A 20,310-nucleotide genomic window follows, 5' to 3' on the forward strand; every position below is an offset into this window, starting at 1 on the left:
AGCAGACCTCACCTTGATGAAGCTCCCCCAGAGGCACCTCAGCAGGATCATAAAGAGAGTTAGCTGTCAGTTGCAACTGAAGCGATGAGTGAGGCTGTTGAGTAAATCTTTGAAAAGTCGCGGTGAGATTTATTTATTTCTGATCCTCATCTGTATGATACTGCAACTGATGCCTATTTACCCACAAACACAAATTTAACAGAATGTAATTGCTTTCAAAAATATGATCTCCCGATTGGGAACAAGAGAGGTGCTGACCGAGGTGGGGTAAAGAGAGTTGAAAAGAGAGATGGAACGGCTGGCACAGCAGACAGGGAAGGGAGAGAGTGGAGCAAGGCAGTGAGGGGGTAGTGGACTGGGAGTGAAGGGGGACCAGGGTTAAGGGTGGACTTTATTATCATATAATGATAAAATACTGTATCACGTTATGATCTTCTGCAATAGGGCTTGCTGCCCATTAATGCATCTGCAGTACTCTCTCCTCCTCGACCAGGCCAACATCCCCAGTGTCAAGGTGCTGACCATCCTTGATCGGCTACAATGGGCTGGGCATATCAAGTGCAAGACGGACACCAGACTCCCCAAGCAACTGCTCTACTCCCAGCTTAGAAACATCAGGTGAGCTCCAGGTGGACAGAGGAAGTGCTTCAGAGATACCCTCAAGGCCTCCCTGGAAAGTCAACGCTAACCTTCTGTGTTGCATGCACAAGATCATACATTTCCTCGTGCTGTACTTTTTTTTGAGACAATTTAAATAATAGTCTGCCTTTTGATTCTTTCTACCAACAAGCTGACTTCACACTTTTCTAATTTCAATTCCATTTTCAAAGTTTCTGCCCATTCACTCAATCTAACTACATTTTTCATTGATTCCTTAAGTTCTCATCAGGACATACCATCCCACCCATTTTTGCATTATCAGCCAATCGGTATGCATTACATGCTGCCATAATCTCCAAATTATTAACATGGATAATAAATAATTGAGGCCCTAGGACTGATCCTCGTGGCATTCTGCAAGTTACACCTTTCCAGCCTGGAAAAGACTCATTAGTACCAATGTTCTGTGCATTAACCAATCCTCGATCCATGCTAACACATTAATCCCAATGCTGTGACCTGCTATTTTGCCTATAGCCTTTTATGTGGCAGCTTATCAAATGCCTTTTTGAAATCCAAATACACTGTATCTACTGATTCCCCTTTAACAACTCTGCTTGTTTTATCATCAAAGAACTCGAGTATTTTGTCAAACATGACTGACCTTGCATAAAACCACACTGACTCTGTTTCAGTATATTAAAATTTTTCTGAATTACCTGCTAATTCTTCCTTAAGAACAGACTTGAGCATTTTTCCAACAAGAGATGTCGGCCTAAGTGGCCTATAGTTTTCCACTTTATGTCTCCTTCCCTCATGAACTAGGATGTCAAATTGACGATTTTCCAATTCGATGGAACACTCATGGAATCTAAGTTCTGGCATATTTTGATCAATGTCTCCACTAGCTCTCCCGCAGGTCTTCAGGTCCTTGTGACTTGTTAGCCTTCAGTCTCATTAGTTTGTCAAATAATTTGTCCAAGGTGACAAAACTATTACAAGATCTTTCTTTATTATTTATCTGCTATCTTTGGATTCTTTAGTGTTCTTGACCATGGTCTTCCAGGAGACTGATACAAAATGCTAGTTTAAGTTATCTGCCATTTCCCTGATCTCCCTTATCAGCTTCTCAGTTACATCTTTCCAGGGTCCTACACTCAATTTTGGCTGCCTTTTTAAATTATATACCAGTAGAAGCTCTTGCTATTTGTTTACACATTTCTTATCAAATTTCTTTCACGAACAATTTCTACCTTTTTATTAGATTTTTAGTAATCTGCCATTGGTTCCAAAACTAAAATCCCAATTCTCTGGCCTACCACTAATTTTCACTGCTTTGCACGCTCTAGTGTTTGTTTGGATATTCTCCAGGACTGCCTTTGTTAACCACAGATGATTTATCCTTCTCAATGAGTTATTCTTTTTCACTAAAAAAAGTTTTGCTGAATATTGTGAAATATTTGCTTAAATGTCTACCACTACTCATCTACTGACAATCCCCTGATTCTTATTTTCCCAAGCTGCTTTGGACAAGAATTTTCTTTGTGCCTCTATAATTGTCCGTATTGTAAGTTGAGGAAACTGGTTCAAGACAAGAGTTGCTTTCCCTCACACTTTATGAAATTCTACTCTGTTATGATTGCTAACCCACAGAATCTTATCACTTTACGCATTACTATATCTAAAATAGCCTGTTCCTTGGTCAGTTGTGAAACGCACTGCTCTAAAAAAAAGTCACCCTTGGCCATCTGATCTGTCCGGTCAATGCTCAGATTAAAATTACCCATGACAGTTGGATTGCCCTCCATTATTTCCTGATTTGTACTTTGTTCAACAATGAAACATGTCTTCAGAGGCAAAAAGACAATTCCAATCCGTGATTTCTTTCCCTGGCAATGCATTATTGCCACCAAAACCAATTACACATCACAATCTATTGCACCTGTATCACTACTCACCACTACAGTAATGCTTTCCCTTATTAGTTACCCTGCCTTCTTTACTTCTTTGTTTATCTTTCCAGGAGGTTGAAAATCCTTGAGTATCGAACTACCAGTCCTGATCACCTTATAACCATGACTCCATAATAGCTATCAAGCCAATTAAATAAGTTCTACTTGTGCCATCAACTCATCTGTCTTGTCACAAATGCTCAGCGCATTCAGATAAACAGCCTTAAGCTTTGACATTTTACTGTCAATACTTATTCTGGTTTTAATTTCAGCTTCACTTTTTTATTTACATTTTCTGCCCATTTCTGCCTAAATTCTAGTTGTACATTCATCAGGACACCAAGCCCAGCATCGTTCAAATGAAGCCTTTCCCTACTCTCTAACCCCAGTACTGGTGCCCTAAATGGAACCCATTTCTGCCACAGTAGTCCTTAAGCCACACATATGCATCTCTAATCTTATTTATCCTGTGCCAAACTACGCGAGGCTCAAATTATCGCACTGTGACTGAATAAATTGTTAAGTTTGATAATTTCAAACTCTACTCTTTAATCAAAACCAAAACAACTACAGATGCTGTAAATCAGGAACAAAAACAGAAGTTGCTGCAGAAGCTCAGCAGGTCTAGCAGCATTGTGAAGAAAAACCAGAGGTAACGTTTCAGGTCTGGTGACCCTTCCTCAGAACAGTTCTCTTTAATCATCTAATAAACCAAACTTTAAAACATGACAAGCACAGCACATCACGAACTATCTTCATTTTTAGATTTACATTTTATTGTCACATGTAGTCCAGTACAGGAGTACAGTGAAATGTGCATATTTTCACATGTGGTACCATCTTTGGTATCAAAGTACCTCGAAACAAAGCAATAACAGGAACAAAAGTTAAAAAGTTAAGCATTACTTTGTAGGAGAAAAATAAAGAAAGACGGTAGAGTCTATATTAAAATCTTTCATAGTTTAAACAAGGAAAATAAAGGAATAAGTTAAAAGTTCAACAGTCTTTGATGAGTCCTCCGTTTATCTCTCTTTGAAGTTCTTGAAGCTGAGCCATCGATACCGCTGCTTCTCCGATCTCCTCCCGTGCCTCAGAAACATGCCCTGGCAGGATCCACTCACGGGCTGAGCCAAGACACTGCCATAAGCCACCAAGACACCGAACTACGTACCACCAAGACACCAGTCCGGGACCCACCACGAGTCACCAAAAGACCAGGTTGAGAGCCACCGAGACCACAGGCTGGGAACACCCCCACCAAATGAACTGCCAAGAGACCAGGCTGCGAGACACCAGGGGACCAGGCCGGGATCTGCCATGAGACACCAAGACATCAAGTTGAGATCTGCCATGCCACCAAAAGAACAGGCCAGGGACCCGCCACAAGCCAGCTGGAAACCAGGCCAGGAACCACCAAGATACCAAATGGGAACAAAAGAGAAGGAAAGTGACAGAGGAATTCCAAATGGAGGATCCTACACCACCACCATCTCAACTGTAAGTATGACCACAATCGTGGATCCCAAGAGAAAGAAGCTTTCAGCATTCAAGCATAAAACTGGCCACTTTGAAGTGCTTTCTTGACTTTGGACAAAGATAGGAGTGGGCTTAACCAAAATGCCCTCCAGTTACTGGCTTTGAACATTTTAGCTTACATTTGAAGGTTAGCTACCTGGGCAAGTCACCTGGATGCTATGTGACAATACCCGGTGAGGAGCCAACAGGAGAGATCATAAAATATTTTAAAGCTCAGTTGTAAGTGGGCTAATAAAACAAATTACTTACCAAGCTTTGCAAGGTGCAAAAGTTGCTCGGAGGGAGAGCAAACTGATGGCGGCTTGATCTCATTGATCAGGTTTGATGCAATGTTCATGTATCCATCATATAGCAGCTGGCCAATAATGAGTCGGTAAAGGTGCTGCCGATCTTTTAGAGTAGCTTTAGGTCGAAACATTTCTCAAGAGTTTCTCTTTTGTATGATTATTCTGGAGAATTAAAAACATATTAAAATGAGTTAACAGCAAACAATATAACCAAGCATGATGTGATCATCAAAACAAAACCTACTTCCATTTCCTACACACTTTTAATTATGTGTTGTTCATCTTAAAACACTGACCACACATCCAGTGTAGCTTGGGAATTCTAGCTAAGATTTCTGTCCCTAATCTCAAGAAGCCCTACTGCAGAACCTCCAGTGCTATTTCAGTTGAGGTCAGGTAACACTGAACAAACAGTGAGAAAGAATCTAGCATCCAGCATTCTGAAGAACCCTTCAAAAGGGAGGTAATGGTCTAGTGGTATTATTGCTAGCCTATTAATCCAGAGACCCAGGAACATTCTGGGCACCTGAGTTCAAATCCTACTATGGCAAACGGTGGAATTTGAATTTAACAATGTGGAATTAAGAGTCTAATGATGATCATGAAACCATTGTCAACAGAGGTTTATAAAATCATGAGGGGAGCAGATAAGGTGAATACCAAAGTCTTTTCCCAAGGGTGGGGCTGCTCAAAATGAGGGAATATATATGTAAGATGAGGAGAAAGATTTAAGAAGAACCTGAGAGGCAACTTTCTCCACACACAGAGGGTCGTTTGCATGTGGAATGAACTGCCAAAGGAAGTGGTGGATCAGCTATGTTTACAATATGTAAAAGTCATCTGGACAAGTACATGATTAGGAAAGATTTAGAGGGCTATGGGCAAAACACAGGCAATTGGGACTAGTTTAGTTCTGGAAATTGTTCCGTACGGACACGTTGGACCAAGGGTCTGTTTCTGTGCTGGATGATTCAATGACTCCATCGAAAACCCATCTGGCTCACTACTGTCATTTATTTAGGGAAGTAAACTACCATTGTTATTTAGTCTAGCCTACCTGTGACTCCAGACCCACAGTAATGTGGCTGACTCTTATGTGCCCTCTGAGGAATTTGGGATGGGCAATAAACACTGGCCTAGCCAACAATAACCACATCCTCTGAATGCAACAAGCTCAATGGATTTCTGAATCTCAGAACTACATCATAATTCCATGAGTATACAGTTGTGTTGTGTTTGCCCATAAGGCTTTCTGAATACACGCATTTTCTGCACGTTCAACATAAAACATCACAAAAAGGCACCCACTGAAAGTCGCCAATCAACAGCAATTTTAATGCAACAATACTAGTGTTATCTAAACAGGCTGCATCATTTTCACAGGTCAAATCGCAGGATAAATTTGAATTTGTAAATAACTGCCCACAGGAAGTTCCTGATATTAATCTTAAATTTGCATAATTAGAATTCATGATCCATCGTCCTATCTTGCAAATTAGTTTAGAGTATTTTATTATTCCATTCTGTTGCTGTCTTATGTTACATTCTAGGTTCACCACTCAATCACCGCCTTTTCAGTCGACAGTTCTCCAGTACTTCGCCACACCGTAGTCATTAGCAACTGGTTTAATGGCTTACTCCACATCAACTTGTTTCTGGCTGCACTTCTTGACAGATTTAACTTGTGTTCAGTGAACTTTAAAGTCCCATTATCATCTTTTTAGTGTCATGCCATTTTGTTTGAAGAGATCATTTCTTTCAGCTTCCTCTCCACTGTGGACATGATTCACTGAGACCTCATACTCTAAATCCACACAGCATGCTCCTATCTTCTTCCAAAATCTACAAACAGGACTGACCTGGCAAATCCATCAGACAAATCTGTTCCTGTCCCACTGATCTTATTTCTTGACTTGATTCTATTTTTCTCCACTTGCCCAATCTCTTCCCACCTACATTTGTGGGTCTTCTGACACTTTCCACAATTTCCAGTTTCCAAGACCCAGCCACCTCCTCCTCTCCATGAAAGTGCAATCCCTCTACATCTCCATTCCTCACCAAGATGGTGTGGAGTCTCCATTTCTTTCTTGACAGAAGGCCTGAACAGTCCCCTGAACAATCCACATCACCCTCTTCTGACTGGCTGAGCTTGTTCTCATTTTGAACAATTCCTCCTTCAACTCACTTCACTCTCTCCAAAAACAGGTGTGCCTATGGGAAACTGTGTGCGTGTTAGACCATAAGACAAAGGAGTGGAGGTAAGGCCATATGGCCCATCGAGTCCACTTTGCCATTTAATCATGGCTGATGAGCATTTCAACTCCACTTCCTGCACTCTCCCCGTAACCCTCGATTCCTTGTGAGATCAAGAATTTATCAATCTCTGCCTTGAAGACATTTAATGTCCCGGCCTCCACTGCGATCCGTGGCAATGAATTCCACAGGTCCACCACTCTCTGGCTGAAGAAATGTCTCCTCATTTCTGCTTTAAATTTACCCCCTCTAATTCTAAGGCTGTGCCCACGGGTCCGAGTCTCCCTGCCTAATGGAAACAACTTCCCAGGGTCCACTTTTCTAAGCCATGCATTATCTTGTAAGCTTCTATTAGGTCTCCCCTCAACCTTCTAAACTCTAATGAATACAATCCTAGGATCCTCAGCCGTTCATCCTACCATTCCAGGGATCATCTTTGTGACTCTCCGCTGGACACTCTCCAGCGCCAGTACGTCTTTCCTGAGGTATGCGGCCCAAAATTGAACACAGTATTCTAAATGGGGCCTAACTGGAGCTTTATAAAGTCTCAGAAGCACATCACTGCTTTTATATTCCAACCCTCTTGAGATAAACGACAACATTACATTCCCTTTCTTAATCACGGACTCTACCTGCAAGTTAGCCTTAAGAGAATCCTGGACCAACGCTCCCAGATCCCTTTGTACTTCTGCTTTACAGATTTTCTCACCGTTTAGAAAATAGTCCATGCCTGTATTCTTTTTTCCAAAGTGTAAAACCTCGCATTTGTGTTCTTTGTAGGGTACATCAAACATTCCTTGTTTCAGTTCTATTTGTGTGTTGTTCCCACATCTCTCTCTAAAACACTGATGATTGTATCATGCTGCTTCCTGCTCTCAAGCTGTAATTAGAAACACTCAACAATTTTGCTTTCAATTCCCTCCCTTCTCTTAATCTTACCCGGTCCATCTCTGAATCCTCCCCTTCTTGACTATCCCCTTCATTTCTGGGCATAGGCTAATATCTGACTCCCATAGTTCCCTTGACTGTACTTTCTCACATCTCATTTCCTGCATGGAATCAATTCCATTGTCTCAGTTTCTCAATGACATTTTTTCAAATGATACAAGCTTTGACAGGGTGCTTATGACAGGCCTTCCTTTATCCTTAACTGACAAGAGCCCACACAATCACCATGGTTGGCAGGAAAACATCCTTAGTCACGAGTGACCCACTTCCCATACTTCAGTGCTTTCCCTCCTTCCCAGACCAATGTCAGGAAGCCCCTCACCCCACCCTTTCTCACTTTACCAGTCTCTGCAATTAAAGATCATCCTCCACCATTACCACCACCTTCAAATAGGATGCCATCACTAAACACATCTTCCCATCCTCCTTTCTGTCAGCATTAAGCAGGGACCGATTATGTTGCAACACCATGATCTTCATTATTTTCAACACTTCCTGAGCCCCAGTGCATCCTCCCACACAATAGCAGAGACCTGCCTCTCTACCTCCTTCCTCCTCTTTGTCCAAGGACCCAAGCACAGCTTCTAGTCAAAACAGGAATTTACTTGTACTTCTTTTAATCATGCCTACCATACTCATTAGTCACATTACAGCCTCCTCCACACTGGTAAGACAAAACACAGTCTGGGTGACCACTGTGCAGAACACCTCCACTCAATCAACTAGATAACTCTGACCTTCTAGGGACTTGCCATCTCAATACACCATCTCGCCCTCATGTTAACATTTCTGTCAGGCCTACTGCAGTGTTCCAGCAAAGTCCACAATTTGGAGGAATAACACCTCATTTTCTCCTTAGGCACACTGCAGCCTTCAGGACAAATGCTTCCTTGTGGCAGGTGATTTACAAGCCCAAACAGTGCATATGGCCATGGTATTATCCTCAATGCAACAGACATGTGTAAGCATTTCCACTAATCGTACAAAACAACAATTTGGAGTGGAATTTTGCTTTAAAATCCTTTGATCCCTGACCAGTTGTGCCAGTCATTTCAATACTTTATACAAAAATGTGGATAAGCTGAAGCCGAATACCCAATCTTAGTATGAAACTGTATTCGTTTTGACAGGGACTAAGTGACAACCTTGGATATTTTGGTTTGAGGTTTGATTTTGTAAGCAGCAGGTGTTGCCTGATATGTTTAGCTTGTAACCACACTGTACAATCTCAAATTTATGCAATACACTTGAAACTAATCAAAAAGGTTTAGAAGGAGATGGGCCAAATGCTGGCAAACGAGACTAGGTCAGATTGAGACATCTGATTGGCACAGACAAGTTGAAATGAAAGGTCTGTTTCCATGAAATATGATTCTATGCATACAGTACAAACGAGTGGCATGGGTAGCTTAGTGGTTAGCACTGCAACCTCAACACCAGGGACCTGGGTTCAACTCCACTCTCGGTGATGACTTGTGGAGTTTGTACATTCTCCCAGTGCCTGCATGGGTTTCCTCCAAGTGTTCCAGTTTTCTCCCAAAGTCCAAAGATGAGCAGGTTAGATGGACTGGCCATGTTAAATTGCCCACAGTGTCTAGGGGAGTGCAGGCCGGGAAGATTAGCCATGGGAAGCCCAGGTTATGGGGATATGTTTGAGGGTGTGTCTGGGTGGGACGCTCTTCAGGGAGTAAATGTGGGCTCAAATGGTTGAATGGCCTGCTCCCACACTGTGGGGATATCACGATTCAACATTAAGTTCAACAACTTCAGAGAATGAACTCTGTACTCCATTTTGATTAGCATTCCCTTTGCCATTTGTCTGGGGTACGTTCACCATCTGTTTCACTTGCTCCTCCTGCCCTTCAGCACTTTGTCATAATTGTTTCAATTCATTGTTAATCTAGCACTTATTTGCCCATGTTCAGGACAGCCTGTTACATTTTATGGAATTTACAAAGAACAGTACATTCCCAAAAATTACACTTGCCTTTCTAAAATACAAAAAGTATTATAATTTTAAGTGACATTTTGATTTAAGCCAGTGCCACATACTTTATGAACACCTGTTATGCTTCTGAGTACTTTATACCATTCTTTAGAACTTTCCCACTGTCATTTTTAACTTACTTAAGCTACAAATGGTGCTTAACAGAACAATCATCAGCAACTAGCACCACTTCTAGCCTCAAGATGGAGGAAAGGTCACTGATTAAGCAACTGGAGATGGTTACATCTAGGCCCTACATGGAAGAACTTGCACAGTGAGGTTCTGACATTGAGACGAATGGCTTCCAACACCCTCAATCATCCTTCTTTGTGCCAGGCAGTCTTTTAATTACTTGAAAATGAGTGACAGGTCTGTTGGCCACTAGGTGACATATTAGCTTTAGTATCAAATGTCAAACAACCCCAGATCGGGTAGAGCCAAAGACAGAACTTTCAAATTAGATGGGTGCATCAAATGTGTATCTCAAAATGCCATCACCCATTTGTGATCCAAGAGGGGATTACGAGCAGGGTTTTCATCAGCTAGAGTTAGTGTACACAAATCCATTGTTTTATTTCAAATTCAACCCCCACAAACGTGCAGTTTCTTTAGGATGTCACTGGATGGTAACTAATGCAGAATCGGATCTTTTTGACAATCCCTCAGCTACTTGATCCAACTGCTCATGAAAAAGCTCAACTCATCAGGAGCGTGGTTGTTTTTGATTACTTTAAATGTTAACACCATTTTCCTATGCTTACCCCCTCACCCCTTTATGTTTTAAGCACCTAGAAACCCACTGGTCTATGTCTCAAGTATACTCAATGAACGAGCATCTACCCTCCTGCAGTAGAGTGATGCAAACATTCACCATCCTCATCTCAATACCACTCGGCCTCCTTCTCATTCTGAGATTGAGCCCCCTAGTCATAGAAACCCCAGCCAGGGGAAACATATCCTCCCAAGTGTTGTAAGAATATTATATGCATTAATCGGAACACCTCATATTCTTCTAATCTCTTGAAAATGTAAGCCTCCTCAAAAGGGCAATCCCGCTATTCAGGGATTTATTAGACTTTCACTGCATTCCTCATGCAAGTACATCTTTCCAATTACAGGTCAAATCTGTACAATACTCCAGATGTGATGCCATCAAGTCTATATAACGGCATCAACAACTTCAATCCTTCTGCACTCAAATCCTCTTGCATAAAGGCCAGCATACCATCTGCCTTCCCAATTGCTGTTACAATTATAGTACAGTACTGCTATTTCCTTATGACAAGAAAAACACAACAAGATTTCTAGTTTCGCTACTCATTCAACAGTCTTTAGGGATGCTGAATGGAGAAAGGAGGTGGCAGCTGGCAGACAGATATAAAATGGGCATCGCTGTCACCCTTCATGTTCCACCTTTGGAGGTGGCCACATTGTCACTGCCTAGTGTGAATTTAGTTGACCAATCGCAACCTTTCTATGGCAACTGCTGGACCATACGGCACAGGACGAGCCACTGTTGCTATAAGTGCTCTGGCTGCATGCAGTGATGCTAACAAGGTGGGTTCAATCCCCACACTGGCTGAGAACACCTCCTTCTCAACCTCTCCCCTCGTCTGAGACGTGGTGGGCGACCTTCAAGTTGAACAACTCACCTCCCTCTGGCTGGACCAAGGGCCAGTTGATCTACAAAGACTGTACTTTTACTCCTTCATGACGTTACATTAGCTGTTAGAGGGGGATGAGGGGAGGAAGAAAAGTAATTTCAGAGATAATGGGAACTGCAGATGCTGGAGATTCCAAGATAATAAAATGTGAGGCTGGATGAACACAGCAGGCCAAGCAGCATCTCAGGAGCACAATTTTTCGTTTCGCCAGCAACAGTACGAGGCAAGACTGCAGAGAACGAATGGCAACTGGAACAAGCGACAACACAACTGTTTACACTTTAAAGACCCTCAGCTTTTTCAGTGGTTTTCTCCCAGCAATTCCAAAGTGTGACTGTGGGGATGGTTATTTTTTGTTGCTGAGATGACTATACTGCATACCAGGGCAGATTTGGGGATAAAATCCTGATCCACGCCATGTACAGAGATATCCTTTCTCAGCAGCTAGACCAATTCCCCAAATGTGGACAATCACGGCCCGGTGGTCCTCCAACAGAACCCGGCCTCAGCACCTTAAGTCTGGGGTACATCGCTTTCTCGGTTCACCTTTACCTGACAGAGCCTAACAAGAGTCCTAGACAAACGACTAACACTAGCCCCCAACCCAACCCAAAAACCCAGACTTTCACTAACTCACTGATCGGACGGTTCGACCTAAAATCTCCGCCGGCAACCAAAAGCGGATAATGGCGACTCGAACTCACTAATGGCGCTGCTCGCTCCCGCAGCAGGCTCGCGCCGATGACGCTGCTCGTCCCCGCGGCGGGCTCACGGTAACGGCCGGGGAGCTGCGCATGACATCAGCGCGTAACGGGCAACGGCAGCCTATGGCCTGTCGGTCTGAGATAACAGGGTGTAGAGCTGGATGAACACAACAGGCCAAGCAGCATCTCAGGAGCACAAAAGCTGACGTTTCGGGCCTAGACCCTTCATCAGAGAGGGGGATGGGGAGAGGGAACTGGAATAAATAGGGAGAGAGGGGGAGGCAGACCGAAGATGGAGAGAAAACAAGATAGGTGGAGAGAGTGTAGGTGGGGAGGGGACAGGTCAAGGAGGTGGGATGAGGTTAGTAGGTAGGAGATGGAGGTGCGGCTTGGGGTGGGAGGAGGGGATGGGTGAGAGGAAGAACAGGTTAGGGAGGCAGAGACAGGCTGGACTGGTTTTGGGATGCAGTGGGTGGAGGGAAAGAGCTGGGTAGGTTGTGTGGTGCAGTGGGGGGGAGGGGACGAACTGGGCTGGTTTTGGGATGCGGTGGGGGAAGGGGAGATTATGAAGAACAGTTCATCCACTTCACCAACCTTCAGTTCACCTGGGCCATCTCCAGCACACCCCTCACCTTCCTGGAACTCTCAGTCTCTATCTCAGGCAACCAGCTTGTAACTGATGTCTATTTCAAGCCCACCGACTCCCACAGCTACCTAGAATACACCTCCTCCCACCCACCCTCCTGCAAAAATTCCATCCCCTATTCCCAATTCCTCCGCTGCATCTGCTCCCACGATGAGGCATTCCACTCCCGCACATCCCAGATGTCCAAGTTCTTCAAGGACCGCAACTTCCCCCCACAGTGGTCAAGAACGCCCTTGACCGCGTCTCCCGCAACACATCCCTCACACCCCGCCCCCGCCACAACCACCCAAAGAGGATACCCCTCGTTCTCACACACCACCCCACCAACCTCCGGATACAACGCATCATCCTCCGACACTTCCGCCATCTACAATCCGACCCCACCACGCAAGACATTTTTCCATCCCCACCCCTGTCTGCTGTCCGGAGAGACCACTCTCTGTGACTCCCTTGTTCGCTCCACACTGCCCTCCAACCCCACCACACCCGGCACCTTCCCCTGCAACCGCAGGAAATGCTACACTTGCCCCCACACCTCCTCCCTCACCCCTATCCCAGGCCCCAAGATGACATTCCACATTAAGCAGAGGTTCACCTGCACATCTGCCAATGTGGTATACTGCATCCACTGTACCCGGTGTGCCTTCCTCTACATTGGGGAAACCAAGCGGAGGCTTGGGGACCGCTTTGCAGAACACCTCCGCTCAGTTCGCAACAAACAACTGCACCTCCCAATCGCAAACCATTTCCACTCCCCCTCCCGTTCTTTAGATGACATATCCATCATGGGCCTCCTGCAGTGCCACAATGATGCCACCCGAAGGTTGCAGGAACAGCAACTCATATTCCGCCTGGGAACCCTGCAGCCTAATGGTATCAATGTGGACTTCACCAGCTTCAAAATCTCCCCTTCCCCCACCGCATCCCTAAACCAGCCCAGTTCGTCCCCTCCCCCCACTGCACCACACAACCAGCCCAGCTCTTCCCCTCCACCCACTGCATCCCAAAACCAGTCCAACCTGTCTCTGCCTCCCTAACCTGTTCTTCCTCTCACCCATCCCTTCCTCCCACCTCCATCTCCTACCTACTAACCTCATCCCATCTCCTTAACCTGTCCGTCTTCCCTGGACTGACCTATCCCCTCCCTACCTCCCCACCTATACTCTCTCCACCTATCTTCTTTTCTCTCCATCTTCGGTCCGCCTCCCCCTCTCTCCCTATTTATTCCAGCTCCCTCTCCCCATCCCCCTCTCTGATGAAGGGTCTAGGCCCGAAACGTCAGCTTTTGTGCTCCTGAGATGCTGCTGGGACTGCTGTGTTCATCCAGCCTCACATTTCATTATCTTGGATTCTCCAGCATCTGCAGTTCCCATTATCACTCTCACAGCAAGGCTGATGTTTCGGGCCATGACCCTTCTTCAGGAATGGGGAAGGGAATTCTGAAATAAATAGGGAGAAAAGGGGAGGCGGATAGAAGGTCTGTTGCGGGGTGACAGGCTCCTTGCATAACAACAATAACTCACATTTGTCTAGCGCCTTTAACAATCAATAGTTCCAAGACACTTCACAGCAGCTCAAAGAGAATAAGGACAGAGACAGTAGGAACTGCAGATGCTGGAGAATCTGAGATAACAAGATGTAGAGCTGGATGAAAACAGCAGGCTGAGCAGCAAGGCAGACATTTTGGCATTTCTGAAGAAGGGCCTAGGCCTGAAATGTCAGCCTTCCTGCTCCTCTGATGCTGCTTGGCCTGCTGCGTTCATCCAGCTCCACACCTTGTTATCAAGGGCAGAGGTAAGTTTTGTCTGTCAGGCATTCCTGTCGTGAGCTGGTTGTCTGCGCCGCTGTGATCAATAAAACTGCAGTGTGCTCTCCAGGACGCAAACCACCCCACACCCGTATATACATTTCGAGTAGAGTTTAAAATAACGCAAAATATTACAGTAGACACTGAAGTGGTTGAGGAATTGTGATTAAAAAAACACGGTGAGAGTCAGGGAGGTCCATGGGCTGGTGTTTCTGCGTATTTCATACCTCATGGCGCGGGCGGGTGGAGGTGGTGCTAAGGCTCTTATAAGCTATGAAGCTTTAGCCAGAAGGGGGACCCAGTTTCTGTGTCAACATGAGGCAGCAGACGATTTGCAAGTGGAAAGGGTCTTACCTTCCACATAATCTGAAAAAAAGACTAACTAGCTTAACCTGATTTTTCATCCTCCCCTTATTGCTTTTAAGTTAATCTCTGCTGGTTTTTTAAAAAAAACTTCCCAATCCTCTGGCTTCCTACTAATCTTCACTACATTGCATGCTTTTTCTTTGCTTCTTTGCTGTCCCTGACTTCTCTTATCAGCCCTCGTTGGCTCGTACTCCCCTTAGCATGTTAGTTTTACCACTACAGGCTGTACACTTTTTTCTCATCAGCCATGGTCTGATAGGACAGCCACACTTGTTTGAATTTAAAACTAATAAGATATTCATTGATATATACAAATAGGTTAGGTTGTGTAATTTCTCCATGAAATCGCTCTAGCATGTTTTCTAATGGAGGTATATTACCTATTGTACCATTTCTAACAGTGGTGGACACATTAACCCGTGGCAGAGTGAGCATTTGGCTTTTTGCTGTTTTGAAATTGTATCCCACTTCTGCACATTTTCTTTCAAGATCAAATGGAGTTTATGTCCATACTGCTACTCATCATGTCATATCTTTTATATGTTAACCATCTGATGGCCTGTGGTTGGGGTAGTTCACTGCACTGATCTTCCTTTCTTATTGAGTATAAGGGCCTGCGTATTTATCGGTAGTGGAGGAAAGACCTCTGTTCTCTATAGTCTTAATAAGATTAGGCAATTATTACAACAATCAGAAACTATGTATATCACATTTGACTTATTTGGTAATTTGTGCAAAACTAACTTTCTCTATTCAAAGACTTTGTAATAACATTAGATTGCGCGAAGCTCATGCAACTTAAACATTAGCTCTCAAAACCAGTAACTTGTACAAGTACAACCTCTATCCAGCACATTAATATTCTCTTTAACTAATACTATCACCCTTCGCCTTTTCCTTTCCTACATTTGCTGAATGCCTTGCACTGCTACCTTTTTTGAGCCAAGTCTATTTATCACCAATATGTCATATTCCTATGTGAGTACCTGAGCCTACAGCTCATGAACCTTGCTTATTATGGCTTGTGCCCTTGCAAACATGCAATGTAAAGCTGAGACATTTGCATTGTCATAGCTTGACTTCAGCTCATACCTTAATTTTTTCTTTCAGTTCCATCTATCTCTTCCAACCATTTGCATAACTTGTTTTTTTTATAATAAGAAAACATCCTGGTTATCTTTCCCTGTCAAGTTAGCAAACTGCTGCATGAGAATATACCAAATAACAGACAAATGTGTGAATGTACAGATGGTGCAGAAGGGAGGTTTTTACATTCCTGAGTCATTGGGACCTGTTTTGGGGGAGGTATAATATACTGAAGCCAACAATTCACACTTCATCAGAGTCCTAGTTCATTATTACCACAACTCATCTTCCCTGGTATTGTGTCTAGATACCTGTCAGGATTCTCTGTTGAATGTTCCTCTAAACATTTAATATTCTAAGAATACTTGTTTCCTTTTCTAGAGAGTATTTTAATGTATCCCTTAAACAGGATGTTCAAAAAGATTAATAGTTCTTCATTTATGGAATTGCTGTACTTTTGCCTTATTTCTTTATGTTTTTATCTTGTACCTAGGTACCTTTGTACCTAAGATAATAAAATGTGAGGCTGGATGAACACAACAGGCCAAGCAGCATCTCAGGAGCACAAAAGCTGACGTTTCGGGCCTAGACCCTTCATTATCTTGGATTCTCCAGCATCTGCAGTTCCCATTATCTCTGATACCTTTGTACCTAAGATGGTGCAGTGAATGGCGACTTTATACAATTTTCACCATACTCCAGTACTTGAGTACATATGGCAATAAACCTAATTCTAATTATTTTTTGATATTGTTGCCTTCAAAAATAACCTGTATCATTTAAGAACACTGTTTCTGACAGGTATTTTTGTTTATTCGTTAAATGGAATTTACAGATGTCTGGAGACTCTTGTGTTCACAATTAGTGGTTTGATATGTTTATACTGGGGCTCAATATTCACATACAGAGTAAAATACTGATCTCTCAGTTCCATGCGATGTAGTCTGGTAACCTCCAACCTCAGCTGTTCCAGAGTTTTCGAGGAAGTGAAGTTCATCTCCTTTTCCCCTGTGTAATCTGGATCCTCTGGATAAAGTTCATCACCAGGATACAAAATCGCATAGCCATCAGAAGCAAGGAAACGGATCGGAAGCCATCGCTCACAGCCTTCCAATGCCCGATAATGGCAAAACTGTTGCAGATCTTGGAAATGGGGTAATTGGCATAGTCTGCCCAGTTCATACCACTGTGGGGGAGCGATGTAAAGTTTCCCCAAATTACAGCTTTCAATAAAATCAGATGGGGACATCCAGTTGTAGGAAATAGTTTCATGGCCATCTTGCATTGTGAAAGGAATCTCTTGCAAACAACAGATGAAGAATACAGTATCAAAACGTTTTCTCTCCATATACGTGGGTGTTAACCAATTACTCCACTCCTTCAATGCCCAAATATTTGGTACACAGTCCAGCTGTTTGCAAAGTTCTACAAAATTTGCTGCATTTTTCCGTACAAGCTGGTTCCAATTTGCAAGTTCCTTTTGATCGTACTGTGGAAGCTTTATGGCCCCTTGGCTGCTCAAACATGTTTCAGAGGCATTTGGCTTCACAAGTAGAATCCCTGATTCTTCAAAGGTTTCCCTTATAGCACAAATACGGAAAGCTACTTCTCCAGGGATTTCTGATCCTAGATTTCTCCTGTCCATTGCAAGAATTGGAGGTCTCTTGGAGGTTTGCTTGACTGTACCTAGTTTAAAGTTGGGTGGCTTGCAAAAGGGCTGAAACATCTGAATCCACTCACTGGAAAAATCAGATGAACTGACTGTACCTCCAGGGAACACCTGAGCATGAGGCATGAAACTGCTTTTTGCACTCCGTTGTAACATAAGTACAGCATAATCAAAGACAGGCATCTCCAACCATGAGTGAATTACATTTGTCTCTTGTTTAGACACTGAATGTGGAGGCTGACAAGCCTGTGTACTGGTGGAACCTTTGTCCACAAAGCAATTTCGAATACCTGAAGTTAAGATGACAGTGGCTGCTTCTTTCCAATACTTTAAGTCTCGGTTCATCTTTGCTGCAAAAAGGTACAATCTATTAATTTATTAGTTGTTGCTGGCTCTGTACAGCTCTTACAGCTCATTAGCAACCCCAATGCCATCTTGCTCAAACCAGCCCCCCCCCAGCAATCTCTAATACTGGGGGCTCACATCTTCCCCAAAGAACTTTTAAAAAAACAGCAGATTCACTAGAAAGCTTGTAGACCTTGTTAAGCATAAAAAACCCCAGGCCTACATCATATAAGATCCCCACTGAACACACTGCCCATAACGCCACGTGGTCAACTTTGCAAGATCCCCCAATCCCAAGCAAAATAATACACAGTAATTGTGCTAGTGGGAATTTGATCACTGAATTGGATTTCAACTCTTGGACTCAGATATAACCCTTCTTCAGATATTGCCTGGCTTGCTGTGTTCTTCCAGCTTTGTCTGCAAAGCTGAGGTGAGAGTAACAGCCTTTGACATCCAAGCCGCATTTAACCAAGTGTGGCATCAAGGAGCCCTAGCAAAATTGGAATCAATAGATATCAGGGGAATAGCTCTCTGCTGCTTAGAGTCATACCTGGCACAAAGAAAAAGGTCGTGATTGTTGGAAGGCAGTGCATTGTAAATCACCCTCTTTGATTCCACTCGTTCTGCAATGTCACAATCTTTCTCACTTGACATTGTGGCAACCTTATTACGAGATTGCCTGGAGCCCGAAAGAAAGAAGAACCTCTAGCTTACCTGTTTCAACAAAGTTACCAGGAATTGGATTATAGCCATCGAGGCCGAGGTAAATATTGAACATTTTTTAAAAAAAACTTGTTTCTTTGTGAACCACAAGGATAGCTCCTCTGGACTTCTACAGAGGCCTTGGGTTTCGTCATGCGATTTTTCCCAAATACCTCTCACCATCAATGAAATCACCCTCCTCAATCAAACCCACCACTCTGCTCCCACAAACCCTACCGCAATTATTCAGATAAACTCAACCCCCAAGCCACCATTAGCCCACTCAGTTCATTTCACCACATCCGTGTTTCCCTCTTCAATGCCCCCCACACTCTATGACAGCCAGCAGCCGTACTCCCGAGTGCCCAGCCCCTTAACACGACTGAAATAACAAGGTGTAGAGCTGGATGAACACTGCAGGCCAAGCACCATCACAGCAGGAAAGCTGACATTTCGGGCCTAAAGGGGAGGGGTGGCCGGGGCTCTCCTTTCCCTGGGTCGGGGTTTTATCTTACCGTGCCCACCCTTCCTTGTAGTTTGTATGTAAAAGGAAGCGGGTGCAATGTTGGGGTTATATACCCTACCGGCTGAAGTGCTGACACTGATTCCAACTCTTCGCCCGTTACGCGTGACACGTTTTGTTTACGCTTTGTTACGAGGTTGGTTCCAGATCACAGTTGCGTTAAGTTTCCGAAGCTGACAACCTGTCTTCAGCGGCTGTGCACAGATCCGGAACATGAGCAAAAACAGCGATGCTGCTCTTGAGCTCGCACGGACACGTCCAAGTTTACCTCACCGAGTGCGCCGGCGCACGGTCCCAGGCACGCCGCTTCCGCTGCTCGCTCAAACTCTGCGTTGCCCATGCGCACAGCGAATGCGTGCCACTCGCTCAGGGGAAACAGTAACTCATTCAGCGTCTATGGAGAAAAGGTAGAGTTAACATTTTGGGCCCAGTTGAGCCCTCCTCAAAACCCAGGAATTTTGGGTTGGTGAGGTAGATATAAAGAATTTGTAGACACCATAAAAAATCTGCACATGCTGGAATCCAAGGTAGACAAACAGGAGGCTGGAAGAACACAGCAAGCCCGGCAGCATCTGGAGGAAAGGAGCAGTCAACTTTTCAGATATAACCCTTCTTCGGATATTGCCTGGCTTGCTGTGTTCTTCCAGCTTTGTCTGCAAAGCTGAGGTGAGAGTAACAGCCTTTGACATCCAAGCCGCATTTAACCAAGTGTGGCATCAAGGAGCCCTAGCAAAATTGGAATCAATAGATATCAGGGGAAAAGCTCTCTGCTGCTTAGAGTAATACCCAGCACAAAGAAAGAGGTCATGATTGTTGGAAGTCAATTATTGTCAGCCCTAGTACATCTCTGCGGGAGTTCCTCAGGATAGTGCCCTAGGCCCAACTATCTTCAGCTGCTTCATCAATGACATTCCCTCCATCATAAAATCAGAAGTGGGGATGTTCGCTGATAATTGCACAGTGTTCAGCACTATTCACAACTTCTCTGATACTGAAGCAGTCTGTGTTCAAATGAAACAAGTCCTGTACAATATCTAGGCTTGGGCTGACAAGTGGCAAGTAACATGATTTAGATTTAGATTTTATTATCATGTGTACTGAAATACAGTGAAAATCTTTGTTTACAAGCGGTACAGACAAATCACGGCAAGCAAAGGAATGTACAGATGAAAAACACTTAGAGGCATACAAGTTACATTGCCAGGTTCATTATTTGGGGCTACAGTCCATTC

At 43.9% G+C, this 20,310-nt stretch overlaps 2 protein-coding genes across 7 annotated transcripts in view; both read right to left on the minus strand.

Moving 5' to 3' along the window:
- Positions 1-19,448, minus strand: part of cstf1 (cleavage stimulation factor, 3' pre-RNA, subunit 1) — a 37,113-nt gene extending 17,665 nt beyond the window's left edge. Inside the window, exons 1-2 of one of the 6 annotated variants that reach the window (XM_059652851.1) lie at positions 19,140-19,448; positions 4,338-4,537 (exon numbers count right to left, since the gene is read on the minus strand). In XM_059652851.1, coding sequence (XP_059508834.1) covers positions 4,338-4,506 — 169 coding nt within the window. In that variant the 5' untranslated portion in view covers positions 4,507-4,537; positions 19,140-19,448. Of the gene's footprint in view, positions 1-4,337; positions 4,538-7,337; positions 7,438-11,215; positions 11,235-11,864; positions 12,051-19,139 lie in introns of those variants that run through there. The other 5 variants (XM_059652852.1, XM_059652850.1, XM_059652854.1 and 2 more) reach the window with 5 other exon arrangements.
- Positions 16,639-19,180, minus strand: LOC125461384 (acyl-coenzyme A diphosphatase NUDT19-like). Its single transcript, XM_048550103.2, has 2 exons — positions 19,071-19,180; positions 16,639-17,855 (listed from the first exon to the last, which is right to left on the minus strand). Exon 2 carries the CDS (start codon positions 17,848-17,850, stop codon positions 16,666-16,668), a length of 1,185 nt encoding a protein of 394 aa, XP_048406060.1. The 5' UTR covers positions 17,851-17,855; positions 19,071-19,180; the 3' UTR covers positions 16,639-16,665.
- Positions 19,449-20,310: the final 862 nt, after the last annotated feature.

This window comes from Stegostoma tigrinum, chromosome 19, assembly GCF_030684315.1.
Source record: "Stegostoma tigrinum isolate sSteTig4 chromosome 19, sSteTig4.hap1, whole genome shotgun sequence".
In the NCBI taxonomy this organism is placed as follows: domain Eukaryota; kingdom Metazoa; phylum Chordata; class Chondrichthyes; order Orectolobiformes; family Stegostomatidae; genus Stegostoma; species Stegostoma tigrinum.

Excerpts from the sequence above, each read along its gene's own strand:
- LOC125461384 (XM_048550103.2), bottom strand. The coding sequence starts at position 17,850 with ATGAACCGAGACTTAAAGTATTGGAAAGAAGCAGCCACTGTCATCTTA.